General features: G+C 38.8%; 1 protein-coding gene across 1 annotated transcript; it reads right to left on the bottom strand.

Annotated features, from left to right (window-relative positions):
- Positions 1–8,298: 8,298 nt before the first annotated feature.
- Positions 8,299–9,790, bottom strand: CREBZF (CREB/ATF bZIP transcription factor). Its single transcript, XM_065882992.1, has one exon. It carries the CDS (start codon positions 9,468–9,470, stop codon positions 8,409–8,411), a length of 1,062 nt encoding a protein of 353 aa, XP_065739064.1. The 5' UTR covers positions 9,471–9,790; the 3' UTR covers positions 8,299–8,408.
- Positions 9,791–14,223: the final 4,433 nt, after the last annotated feature.

The raw sequence follows: 14,223 nt of genomic DNA, 5'->3' as shown, positions 1-14,223 counted from the left end.
TAACCTACATCTAAGTATGAATAAATAAGACTTGTAATTTATCACATGAGGTACAATTCTGGGATCTACAACAAAAGGCTGAATGAATTATTCAACACTACCCACTTAGCCAAGAGCCTACTTCTCTAGTGTTCCCAATACCGTCTCTCCCACATTGCTTGCTCTACTCCTTTACATTAGGCAGTTTGGTCTGTAACAGGGAAAAAACCACACAGCAGTTTTCACTGAAAACCTCAAAGAATCCAAACAGGAATGAAAATGGCAGGGGCCAGGGTGGGGAGTATCAATACACTACAGAAACGTTACACTTCGTTTTCTCAATTCACTGTTTCCATAGGTATTGTTCTTTCATAGAATCTTAGAACATATTTAAAAACATTCCTTACAGAGGGATCAATTCCCAGTATTCTTCACAGATGATTATTCAGGCTCAGCTTGAGCTGTCCTAATGATAGTTACCTACTTCAAAAGTCATCTTATTTATATCATTGGAAAGCTATACTCATAAGATTAAGGTAAATTCTATCTTTGAAGCTTTCATCTAGTGTGGTATAGTTCTTTAGAAGCACATAGACCTGAGCCATTTTTTTTGGCTGTATGATGCTAAGCAAGTTAACTGATCTCTCTGGCCCTCAGTTTCCTCATCAGTAACCTCACTCAAGATTGGTATCATATATGTAAGTTGACTTAACATAGCACCTGTCATCAGGCACTCAAATTTGAGGTAGCCATAGTCTTCCTATTGTTTCTGGTTTTGTTTTTTGAAATATCCTAGGTCTATTCCTCAATTCCTAAGATAGATCATTTAAATTTTTGAAATGATCTATTGTGTTTCCCTTCCTAAGAGTTTTCATCTCAGTTCTTGAAACCATTTTCTCATGTAACAGCATCTAAATCAGCATTGGCCAACAAAACTTTCTGTAATGATGAGGAAATATTTTATATATGACTGATATGTTAGCACTAGCCATATGTGGCTACTGAGCACCCAAAATTTGACTAGTGCACCTGAATAACTGAATCTTTTATTTTAATTAATTTAAATAGTTTAGCCACAAGTGGATAATAGCCTCAGTATTACACAATGCAGAGCTAGACCAACACTTTCTTATGAAACAAGCCAGTCATACCAAACAATATTTGTGTCATCCAAGACCACATTCACAAGCATCTTAACTATTCTTTTCAAATATAGTGATGTATCTGTTAAATAATCTTATGCTACTTAAAATTATATGAAAGGATTTAGCCTGTCACCTAAAAAAGGCAGCTCTGAGAGTGGGGCAGGCTTTCAGTGGCCCTTAAAGAAAGCAGTGCAGCCAAAGATGTAAAATTCAATTAATAAAATACAAGGGAATTCCCTGGCAGTCCAGTGGTTAGGACCCCACACTTTCACTGCTGAGGGCGCAGGTTCAATCCCTGGTCGGGGAAGTAGAATCACGCAAGCCACGTGGCGAGGTCAAAAAAAAAAAAACAAATTGAAACATTATAAAACAAAATTCCCTATCAAACTATGTTTGATTAAAAAAATGATCCCAATTATCAGACAAAAGAATCTGTATTTTACTGTGGATATTCTCTGGGTTATAAAATTAAGGCTGATTTTTCTTTTCATTCTGATTCCTTTCTGGATAATCCCAGCTTTCTGAAATGAATATGCTTTACCTTTACAACTAGGAAAAACATATATAAAAGGCAAAAAAAAACCCAAAAAACTTTATTTTACAAGCTAAAATACCATGATAAAGCTGTCTGACCCAAAATTATACATTTTATGTGTGTGCTGTCATTTTTATTTAAAGCAGAGTTCTACTTATCACAGTAAAAAAAAAAAAGAATTAAAATTCCTAACTTCAAAAATAAGAAACCCAAATTACTGAATTAGACTCCTTTAAAAAGAGAGAATGGTGGGGCTTCCCTGGTGGCGCAGTGGTTGAGGGTCCGCCTGCCGATGCGGGGGATGCGGGTTCGTGCCCCGGTCTGGGAGGATCCCACGTGCCGCGGAGCGGCTGGGCCCGTGAGCCATGGCTGCTGGGCCTGCGTGTCCGGAGCCTGTGCTCTGCAATGGGAGAGGCCACAACAGTGAGAGGCCCCGTGTATCGCAAAAAAAAAAAAAAAGAGAGAATGGTGTGATGAACTTAGATAATTCAAAACCCACTGATATTACTAAATGGATAATTTAGCGCAAATTGTTTCCTTACTTAAACACTCCCACCGTACTTACTCCCTAGCATACCATCTATAAACATACAAAAATTTACAATGGTTTCTGCAACCAAAAACGATTTCTAACATCTGTCTTCTACCATATTTTTCTTAAATCATCTTCCCAGTTAGTAGAAATGGGCAACATAAGCCAAAGAACATGTTACTTTAAACCTGTTGCTACAAATGTACTTTACCAAAACTTTTCGTCAGGGGGCAAATTTGTGCGAGCCTGCTGTGATCTGCATTACAATTTAAGGAAACAGTCATTTTTAGCTAAGACCTGAAGAACACTGCCTCAGTCAGGAAAATAGTTTATTTCAATTCTGTCACAGTAAACAAACTATTTATACCTGTCTTTCAAAATTTATTCTGTGCAGTTACTTGGCTTTAAAAAAGAAGGTTCATGTTATACTATACTTAAATTAAGATATTAATTTGTAAACCCCAGACTATGGTACACTAGAAGCCAGAGGGGTTTGACCTCAGTGGGTAAAAAGGAAACAATTTTTTTTTTTTTTTGGGCTCACTGTTGCGGCCTCTCCCGTTGCGGAGCACAGGCTCCGGACGCGCAGGCTCAGCGGCCATGGCTCACGGGCCCAGCCGCTCGGCAGCATGTGGTATCCTCCCGGACCGGGGCACAAACCCGTGTCCCCTGCATCTGCAGGCGGACTGTCAACCACTGTGCCACCAGGGAAGCCCAGGAAACAGAATTTGATGGCACATTTTAAAGGAAGTTGGGCCACCAATAAAATTCAAATCTGTACATGTTAACAGCTACACGAATGTTCAAAACACCAAGTGACTAGATTTTTAAATTAGATTAACTGAAAATTGAGCAAAAGATGAATTTCAGCAAATTTGGGGTCAAGAAAACTACAAAAAATTGGGAATTCCCTGGCGGTCCAGTGGTTAGGACTCCACACTTCCACTGCAAAGGGCCCGGGTTCATTCCCTGGTTCAGGAAGTAAGATCCCACAAGCCACGTGGCATGGCCAAACAAAAACTACAAAAAATTATGAAAGCCCACTGTGACCCGGTTTCTTTTTAAAAAGTGGGGAAAACGGCTAACTAAGAAATCCTGAATGTACAAATTGGGGAAAGGTAAAAAAAACTAGGAATAAAAACGCTATGAGTAACCAAAGCAACGAACAGGGCAACTTTCTTTTAACCTTTATCTTTAAAAAATACTTTTCCTCTAATATTACAGGATTTATTGCTAACGATAAAGTAATTTACTTTCTGAATAAAATTTAAATTATCTCCAGTTTAATTTTCCTGTACTTTAAAACTGCATGTAAATGACCACTTGCAGTCTAGGTCAGAGCTCTGAGCTCAGTCTGGTATTATAAGACAATAGGGAGTGACTGGCAGAGAGTATTAAGGTATTCAAGTTCAAACATGTAAAAAGTACTGTGCTGGCCAAACAAACACTTTACAAGTTTCTAATGGAGGACCTCCCCTTTGTGATCCCTGGCTTAAATGGTAACTACCTGGTTTCTCAACAAAAACCAGTACAGTAAAATATAAAAATATAACCATTTGGGAAGGTCTCAAAACTTTGTATTGATAGCCTGGGGAAAAAAACTAAACACTTGAAAATATTTTACTACCTATTCAACCTTAAATAGTCGTAAGATTGTTTAGCTTAAAGGCATACCTCCAAAATACTGAACTAGGTAATCACATACTTTAAAAGGTAATGACTCATTATCAGTGAATTATCCACTCCATTCTATCAAAGCAGTAGTTATAGTCACCAAATAGTGTTGATGCCTACCTGATTTTGGTTACAATACAACCAGCTGTACTGTTCATACTGTAGGAGCATCCATCAATCACATAAGCATAAGCCACTGGGAATGCGCTTTGCTGCCTGGCATCAGAGACACTGAATACACTTACAAGAAACTGAATGGATTTAATAAATTTTTTGTATCACCATACAATAACCAAACTGTATAGTTATTGTGATGAATCATTCTGGAAAGAAGATTAAGAGCCTATCTCCTACCCCCTCCCACTTCTATCATCTGCACACTTCCCAAATGAGTCAGTAAGATAAAATGACTCAGTCTAGACCAGGTGAAAGAATGTATTAACATAATCCAACAAAAATGAAATAAAACAACCAGAGTTTTGAGTGTTTTTTCACACTTGTAATGAACTGGAAAAATGTTTCAATTAAGTAAAACAACCATATTCCATGAAAAAAGCCACTCCCATCATCCAGAATACTAAAGCCCTTACATACTAGAGAAATTTTAATATAAAACAGTAGAAACTAGTATACCATTCATTAGAAACCTCAAAATATTTTTAGTAAGTCCTCGGAGAAAGCTCAAGAAGCCAAAAACCTCAGAATCCACACATCTTGGCATTACCCTGAATCGCAATTAACTACCCACACATTTAATCATAATCAATTTTTCAAAGATATACAGACAAATCAATGCATCTATTTAAAAAGACTACTCTTTAAAGACTTTACATTAACTTTTATATTCTACTCAGCAACGTCTGTCTGTACTTCAGATTAGTTCTCATGTTCCAGGAAATAAATACAAACTCATTATATGCCTGTGATCACTGATGGCCTGTTTATGTAATTCTACTCCACTAAATCTAATTCCACAGAATGTGCGCTTGATTATGTAAAGAATCTAATATTCCTTGATGAAATACTATCATTCTCTTCTCCAATGGTTGCAATTTTTAAAAGGTATGCAAAGAACTGAGTATCACTCCCATGAAAGACAAAAATAAGTATAATTTTGTTCCAAAATTAACTTTGTCTCATGTATTTCTATTAAGTCTTTCAAGGATTCCAGAGAATCTTTTCATATCTCCATTTCTGGAAAGTGAAATCAGTATAGAAGTAATTTGGGAACTTGAAAATGGCATTCATTTTTTTCAGCAGATGCCAAATTTCTGACCGACATGGCTCCCACAATTACTTTGTTACCATCAGTCCAGTCAGTTAACAGGTTGTAGGAAAAGATTCGTTTTTGCAGACACTGCTAAGCTGTTTAAAGAGAAGAGAGAGAGATTAATTTAGTGATTATCAAATGCACAAATATTTAAAATATTTCGAACACTTTTTGTCGGATTATATCAGAGGTGTGACTACATTTTAACAAACGTGGACTTTTTAGTTAGGTTTGGTCAAGGAAGTGCAGAAACATTAAGTCAATATGATGTGTTAGTTCAATTAATGTATAAATTCCTGTCACCATCGGAAGACAAACATTAAAAGCTACATCTTTAGTACTTGCTGTATCATTTTGCCACAGAGGCACAATTAGGAAAAAAAATTTAAAAAAAAAAAGATTCCCCAAACACTAAATTGCTTTCATCCATTACAGTAAATAGAGCCAAACCTGAAAATTTCTAAATCCATATTATATTCCAGAAATCTCCTTTATCCAACTACTAATCATTCAGAACACAATTTTCTAAAAATAGTAAGACAACAGTTTCATATTAATAACTTTTTTAATTAACAAGTAGTGAATAGGACACTTTAAGATATTGTTTACTACATACTGAAATAAACATATCTGTTGTAAATTCAGAAACCCAAACATTTACAGTAAAATATGTTTACACATAAATATGACCAAATTTATTTAAAGCCCCTGTTAGATAGGTCCTAAATACATGCAATACCATGTAAAAACAAGACCATGACGTTGATGCAAAAAATGACAAAATCACTAATTTACCAAAATTAGAAAAAAAAAGAGAATGAGATGGAAACTAAGAAAAGACAGTTAAAACAGAAGCAACCTAACAAAGCAGCTTTTAAAATAGTCGATACTAATCTCCATTTTCAAAAGTTCTTAATCAAGTATTTCCAAAAACTGCCATTTATAAAATGACATTCTAAAAATCTATACTTGGAATGTCAAATCATCCCAATTCAGAAAGCTTTGACTACTGTTTCTCCCCAGCCCCAAACTTCAAATAATGCAGGAAAATCACTGACGTTAGGAAGAAAATATTCCAAGGGAATGGTATAATTTTTAGAAAAACGCACTTACTGCTTCCAGAACCTTTTAAGACCCACAGCATTAACAACAATCATTTTTCCTATTTTCATCCGTTATTTTCTAATGTCATGTTAGAGATGAATAAATTATTTGAGCCCATGACTGAAAGATCAACAAACCTGGTTTTATTATGACACCATATTTTTGTCATTGGTACTGCACAAAATTATATACAAAGAAATATATACAAAATGTTCAAGTATTAATTAACTTTCAATTCAAGGCTTCTGTTTCAAAAAGCTACATTAACATATTCCATAAAGATAGCACAAATTAGTCATTTCAAATAACTTTTCCAACTACTTTTGGTTTTTATATATATTTATATATATAATTCAGTAGGCACTAAAAATCCATGCAGCTGCATTGTGAGGGGCTTGCTCCTGCACTTAGGTATAAGCAGGTTCATCACTCCAGGTTGTGAGTTTGGCTACTATCCATTCATGCTCAAGTGCAGTAGATGATTTTACAAAATATGCTGTAATGCACTGGAAACCAGAGACCAAGTTAGGTCTCAAAAGTGTATTATCTAGCAACAAAACATTTACAGTTCTGCAAGAACAAGTTTCCATTTTCATAACCAAATAACAACAAAATAAAACATTTTATATGTAAGTTAACTTACATCTTTGGACTGCTGGAAAATACTTTTTAATTATGAACATTTTAAAATAAAAGCAGAAGCCCTGATATTACCTCTTTTTCCTCATTTCTTATACTACCTTTTAAAATAAAGCAGGAAATGTGGCCAGCAGCTGGTCCCGTCTCTTCTGCCCCAACAGCTGTATCCACTTTAGCACAAAGAAAAACAAGGATGCTAAATACGTATATACTTTATCAAACAGTGATGTTTCACAAAGAATTTCTTAATGTCTCTTACACTGAAAGACACTGTGACTCAATCTATACAACTGGACAATAGATAATAGAGTACTTCAAAGGAAGACTATGTCCCAACTTTGGAAAAAGTGTCAATCGTGTCATTAAGTCACTCAATTTTAAAACTTACTTTTAAATAGGACAAATACCCTTGAAATATGGAGAATAAGATTCTTTGTGAAGCCTCACTTTACACGTTTTCATTCACATTTCATAACCTTCAATATCTAATCATACATAAATTTAACCTAAAATTTTAATACAACAAAAATAAAGGTGTTCAACAATTTATTCATACTCAGTGATAGGGTAAATCACTGTGCTGGTCCTCAAAGAAACATTTCATTAACCATTCTTATTCTTCCTTTAAGTAACTAACACAGGAGTCTGATATGCATGTTAATTTCCAACTTCTCTAACGGTGAGATATAAAAATCTATTAATCTGAATAGATTGTATATCTAGATCTATGAAAACTAAAAGGCATTCGTGATATTTAAGAGATTTCTGTCATCTCCACAAAATAACTATCACATTTGTGTATGCCCCAAGTACTTATTGTCAACCTCTGAAAAGTTGCTCTAAAACTGGAATTCCAATTTGCACCTTGTACAACTCGGAACTTCCATTCAACTTCACCTGTGTCACTTTCTCCAAACTGTATCTCTATTAGCAGCTTTCAGTGTACAGTTGGAACCGATGTCATCCAAGGCCATGTCCACACTGGGGACAGAAGAGCTAGGTACACGCAAGTCTGAACAAGGGGACACATTAACAGCTATTTCAACCAGAAGAAGCAACTTGAATACAATATTGACCAGCACAAGTCTGTTTCCAGGGTGGACAGGGCCCAAATTAGATTCCCCTCCCACCTTCCAAAAAACAAAAGAAAAAAAAAATCACACACACACACACAAATTGAGATGTTGCCCATTAAAGTAGACTAAGCAGCAGAGCATGAGCGTTACGTGAAGAGATGGATCCTTACCAGGTTGTGAGGCGGGAACGACTGTTCTGTAACCCCTACAACGGAGCCTGGCAGGAAGGAAATCACCTAAAAAAGAAACTGTCAGAGAGATTTAATAGTGACATGTTATCATTAGGAGTTGGTTACAGTGTCACATTCATGCTTTTAGCTAAACACTTAAAGATTCAATATTACTTTTTTTCCTCCTCTGAAATGTGTCCAGTGAAGATGTCCCACTAAGGTGTTTTACATGGTGTAAGGGAGTTGAAAGGGGTAAACGCGGATAAAGAGCAGATTACTTGACCCTACATTTTAAGAGAAGACGACGCCTTCCGGGCGCACGCCGAGCAGAACTCCACCGACACCTTATCCTTGTCCACATGAAGACACACTCCTCCGGCTGAGTCGTCCTCTTCCAGCAGGTCCTGCTGCTGCTTTCCCACGGGCAGAGCGTAGTCATGGTCACCGGCGGGCGAGTCTCTGAAGAGCGAGGTGGTCAGCCGCAGTCCCACGCCGCTCAGCCGGCTCAGCAAGCGAGCCAGTCCGGTCTCGTTGGCTAAGACGGCCCGTAGGTAGCGACTCTCCTCCTGCAGTGCTTGTACGCGCTTTCCCAGCTCCCGATTCTCGGCCCGCAGCTCCTGGTTCTCGGCTGCCAGACCCCGTACTCGACTCTCCAGCCCCATCACGTACTCCTTCTTCTTCAGCCGATTGAGACGGGCAGCAGCCGCCGCCGCCTTCCGGGGACTCTTTGTCGCCGCCTGGTTGTTGTCGTTGCCGCTGCTGCCGCCGCCTCCTCCCGGGGACTTTCTCCGCCTCTTTTCGCCGCCGCCACTGTCACTGCCGCTGCTGCAGCCTCCGATGCCGTTTAACAGCCTCTGCAGCAGGTCAGAAAAGCGCTGCATCTCGGCAGCCGCGGCCTCGTCGTCGTCGTCCCCTCTCCACAGGCCGCCGCTATCCGAGCCTCCGCCGGACGAGGAGAGAGGCCCGGGCGAGTTGAGCCCGGGCTCCAGATGCCAGTCTGGTTGCCGGGGGTCCAGCAGATCCGCCAGTTCCAGGCCGGACAGAAAGTCCATGTCCTCCGTCTCCTCCCCGGGGACGCTGGCGATAGCCTCCTCCTCCATCTCCTCGGGCGAGGGCGCGCGCGCGGCCACGATGCCGCGGCCCCCCCTCCCGGCGTCCGACTCGCCCTCGTCGCCGCGCGGCTGTTTGCGGCCGGGAGACCCGGCCGCCGCCGTCCCCTCGTCCTCCGCTGCCGCCCGGGACAAGTCCGGGGGCAGCGAGCAGGTCGCGACCGGCGCCGGGCTCTCGCTGCGGGTTGGGGAGTCGCTGCCCGAGGCCGCCAGCAGTTTGGTCAGGCTATGCCTCATGGGGCCCGACGGCGGGCCCACGTAGGCCCCGGCCCCTCAGACCGGGCCTCGCTGGTCCCAAGGACCCAGAGCGGGTAGCCGGGCAGCAGGCCAGAACGAAATGAAGAGGAAGGTCCGAGTCGCCTCCCGCCCCACTTGGCTGGTCGACCCCCCGCGCCGGGGCGGGGTCGGGGGGGCGGCGGAGGGAAGAGAGATGGAAGCGGCGAGGCCCAACGATGACTCGACCGCGCCACCCAGACAACGGCCTGGCCGGAAGTCAGTCGATCTCGTTCCAGCCCCTCCCACCGCATTTCGCGCTCCACCGGGCTCTAGTATCGCGAGAGTTCGAATGAGGTCTGGAGCTGGAGTAGCTCCAGATCTCCAGTGATGTCATAGTAACAGCGGCAAAAATAACAACAAACCTGGGAATTATTGAAAAAGTGGTCGGCCCTCACTTCTCAATACTCTGTATTCTAGCTTCCACCTCCAGTGAAGCCAGTATCGCTCAGAATTGATCTTTTAGATACCTAATTTTTGAATAATCTTCGTTATCCTGGAACTTAAGACTGCTGATCAGATTCTTCTTGGAATTGCTCCTTTCCCCATTCGCTATATCACAAGATCTTTTCACTCAAACACTTATAGAGTACTAGAAGAAAAAAGAGGTGAATAAGTCATTCATATGTAATTTAATTTTTCCAAGTTTTTATTACAAAAATTTCCAAATATACAGAATATGTAAAAGAATATTACAGTATCCACTCTAATTCAACAATAGTACCCAATACCCAGACTCAACAATTCAACAATTAACATTTTGCCATATATGCTTTATCTGTATATAAGTGTTTGTAAAACATTTTTTTTTTTTGCAGAATCATCCCAAAGTTGCAGACAAGACACACCACCCAAACATGCTGCAGTATGCACCTCTAAAAATAAGAACATTCTATTTCATAGTCATAATACTATTATCAGGTCTTGAGAAAATTAACAATCTTGCTAATATCTATTACCCATACCATATTCAAATTTGGTCAGCTTTCCTCAAAAATCATCTTTTATAGCAGATATGTTCTTTTGAACCAGGATCCAATCATGGCTCACTTATTGCATTCGATTGTTTTTTCCCGCATTTGTCAAACTAGAATAGTCCCTTCCACGTTTTAGTTTTTCTTAATATTGGCTTTCTGAAGAGACAAGGTCAGTTGTCTTGAAAAATGCACCACATTCTGGATTTGTCTGTTTCCTCATGGTGTTATTTTGTTCCTCTAGTCCCACAAGGTATTTCAAATTTGAAGCAGTTCACAAATACATTAGAATATAGTGAAACAACTCAAATTTTTACAGAGCAAGGCCAGTGAAAATACAGATGAAATAGGAAGATAAGGAGTTCTGAAAGGAGGAAAAGTTTGTATTATAATAGGATGGACATAAAATCTTACACAATTCCTCAAGTTGAGCTAACAATAGACTAAGCTTCCTGGTAACCCAAACAAATAAACTTTCCTTTATTTGCTTATGAGTAAAGTATACATGAATTCCTCAACTACTTTTCCAGTTCTCATGTCTTAAAGAAACTTCTCTATGGGATACTGAATAAAGTAACAGATAGCCTCACCAATAGCTACCTTTATATGGCTGTTTCTTAGAACGATAGAAAGCAAGTTCCAGGAAAGCTAGACACTGATAGGTTCCAATTTTCCAGAACAGCACCTGGCACAGGAGAGGCTTCGATAAATATTTGTTGAATGAATGAATGAAGAAGGTCTCCAACTTTTAGCTGAAGGCATTACACAAAGCTCAACTAAATGAAAACAATTCTTCAAGGGGCACAAATAAGCATTACATATGGTATCTAGAAGAAGAAATAAGTGGCCTCCATGTCCTTCTTAACCTTCCCATTAGGAAAGGTTTTGCTAAAGTAGAACAGCAAACAGTTTGAGATAATAAATATTCTGGCATATTTTGATCTAAAGGTGTTTTGTGTGGCTGGTAATCCCATCGAACTGCATTTTCTCCTTGGGCAAAATCAAGATCATGGATTGATTTATCATTTTTTCCCTAAATTACAAGATTTTCGATTGAATATACATTGTTTAAGAGCCTCTCCAATTGGATTAAGAGGAAAGTAGGAAACTGAAAGAGAAGGAAGTTTTTACAACGTAGCCTCAGAAGACAAAAAAAGCAACTGAAGCAAGGGTAAAACTCCCAGAAAATGCCTTTCCCTCCCTTTCACCGTTCCTCCCTTTTCTTCTCCTCATTCTTCTCATTCTCTCCTTCTTCAGAGTTGGTTTTTCTTTTTTCTGGTTATAAAGATCATTGCAAAAGATTCAGATAGTGCAGAACTGTACAAATAAGTAGAAGTATATTACCCATAATCTACCTCAAAATAGCTGTTATTAAAATTTTGGTGTATAATAGAGTTTTTCTATGTACAGACATAGAACAACACATTGTTTATTTTACTTCTTTGAACTCTACTCTTTTGGTATGAATACTTTGTGGACATCTTTCATACAACTAAATATAGGTCCACATGCTTATTTTTATTTTTATTTTTTTTGCGGTACGCGGGCCTCTCACTGTTGTGGCCTTTCCCGTTGTGGAGCACAGGCTCCAGACGCGCAGGCTCAGCGGCCATGGCTCACGGGCCCAGCCGCTCCGCGGCATGTGGGATCTTCCCGGACCGGGGCACAAACCCGTGTCCCTTTCATCAGCAGGCGGACCCTCAACCACTGCGCCACCAGGGAAGCCCCTGGCTAAGTTTTTATATATAGGCCCTTATTACATATGGGAAGGTATCTCTCCCCAGTGGTGGTCACGGTATGTAGTTCCTATGCACTCATGAGAGTGGATTTGTTCTTTTTAGAATGTGCCTATCCAAAAATTAAAAGTGATATCCTTTTTTGTGAATGTGCATTTCTTTGATTATTAGAAGGTTGAATGTTTTTCACATGACCAATTGATTTCTAATGTGAATAGCCTTTTTACCTCCTTAGCCCATTTTTCTCTGAGGTAGGAGAAAATTGTTTTTCAGGGAAAATATCTGTCTTTTTCCTTCTTGATTTATATGAACTCTTTGCATTATAAGGAAAACATACCTTTGTCTCTTATATATTTTACAATTTTTCCCCCAGTTGATCATTTACTGGGGGAGGAAAGGGGTAAAAACTTCTTGTTTTGCTATAATTTTTAAATGGTCAATCTATCAAAATTTTCTTCCTGGTTTCTGGCTTTGATGTTAAGCCTAAAAAGGCTTTATTAGCCTAAATAATACTGATATTTACCTATATGTTTTAGAACTTCTTTAATTACTTCTATTTATAATTTACTAAGAGTTTTTAACAAGTGATTATTTCATTTAGCTCCAAATGGAATTTATTCTAGTATAAAATGTGACATAGGAATATAATTTTTTCAAAAAGTTATTTGCCACAATATAATTTATTGAACAATTCATACTTGCCACACTGATTTCCCAACATGTATACCAGATATTAAATTCTTACATAAAGTTGAATCTATTTCTGGTCTTTTTCTTCTATTTCATTGATCAGTCTAACCATTCTGGAAGCAAAATCACTACACTTTCATGCAATTTTATAATATATTTTAATATGTCATAGGACAAGTCCTTTTTGGTTAGTCTTACTTTCTCAGAATTTTTAATCTCTATTTGAATATTTATTCTTCCAGATAACTTTATAAAATTTTCCAAGTTCAAAAAAAAGCTGGAATTTTCATGAAAATTGCATTAAATTTATAAATTTATTTTTCCCAGTGACTTTATGCATTTTTTTCCTACTGGACTAAATTATGTCTTCTTTTATATTTTCTAAATGGTTATTGTTGCTACATAGGAAAGCTATTGTTTTTTTGTTAAATTTTTAACTGACTTACCCACTCAACTTTCTTAATAGTTTTTATTTTTAGCTTATTCATTCAAATTTCCCTGGTAGACAATTATATCACCTTATTATATATAATGACAATTTTGGCTCCTTCTTTGCAATACTTATTTCGTTATCTTGACTTATAATGAAACAGCATTTCCAGATCGATATCAAATAATGCTGTTAATAACCAACTTACTTGTCTTATCCCTGACTTTAGCAGGAATGCCTCTAGTGTTTAGTTGTTGTTTTGAGATGGGTATTTTTATTTGGTTAAGCTCAGTTGCAGGTAACAGAAACCAATTCAGCTATTTTAAGCAGAAAAAGATGTAATACAGAGAAGGTGTTTACAAAGTAATTGGAAGGACTGGAGGAGTGGGCATTAGGCTGGGTGATCAAGAATGCCTCTCAGTACAATGTGGCCAAACAGGCCTGATAGGTCACTGCTATCTCTGCCCCAGTTGGGAAAGTTGTAAATAGAAAGCTGGAATGTTAGCTTCAAGAGCACTGCTGCTGCCAAAACTCTCAACCTGTTGTATTAATTATCTATTGCTGCCTAAAAAGTTACCCCAAACCTAAAAACATCAATAAAACAACAATAAACATGTGCTTATTGTTGCAGCTTAAAATAACAATAAACATTTGTTATCTCTGGCGGTTTCTATCAGTCAGAAATCTGTAAGTGCCTTGGCTATACAGCTTAGCTCTGGAATTCTCATGGAATTCAGCCAGATTTTGGCCTGGGCTGGAGTCATCTGAAGGCTTGGCTAAAACTAGAGAATCCACTTCCAAGGTGGCTGACAGGTTGCTCCTGGGGGAAGCATCAAAAGAAAGAAAGGGGGCTTCCCTGGTGGCGCAGTGGTTGAGAGTCTGCCTGC

Source organism: Phocoena phocoena, chromosome 8, assembly GCF_963924675.1.
Source record: "Phocoena phocoena chromosome 8, mPhoPho1.1, whole genome shotgun sequence".
Lineage (NCBI taxonomy): Eukaryota > Metazoa > Chordata > Mammalia > Artiodactyla > Phocoenidae > Phocoena > Phocoena phocoena.
This window is presented reverse-complemented; position numbering and strand designations above follow the sequence as displayed.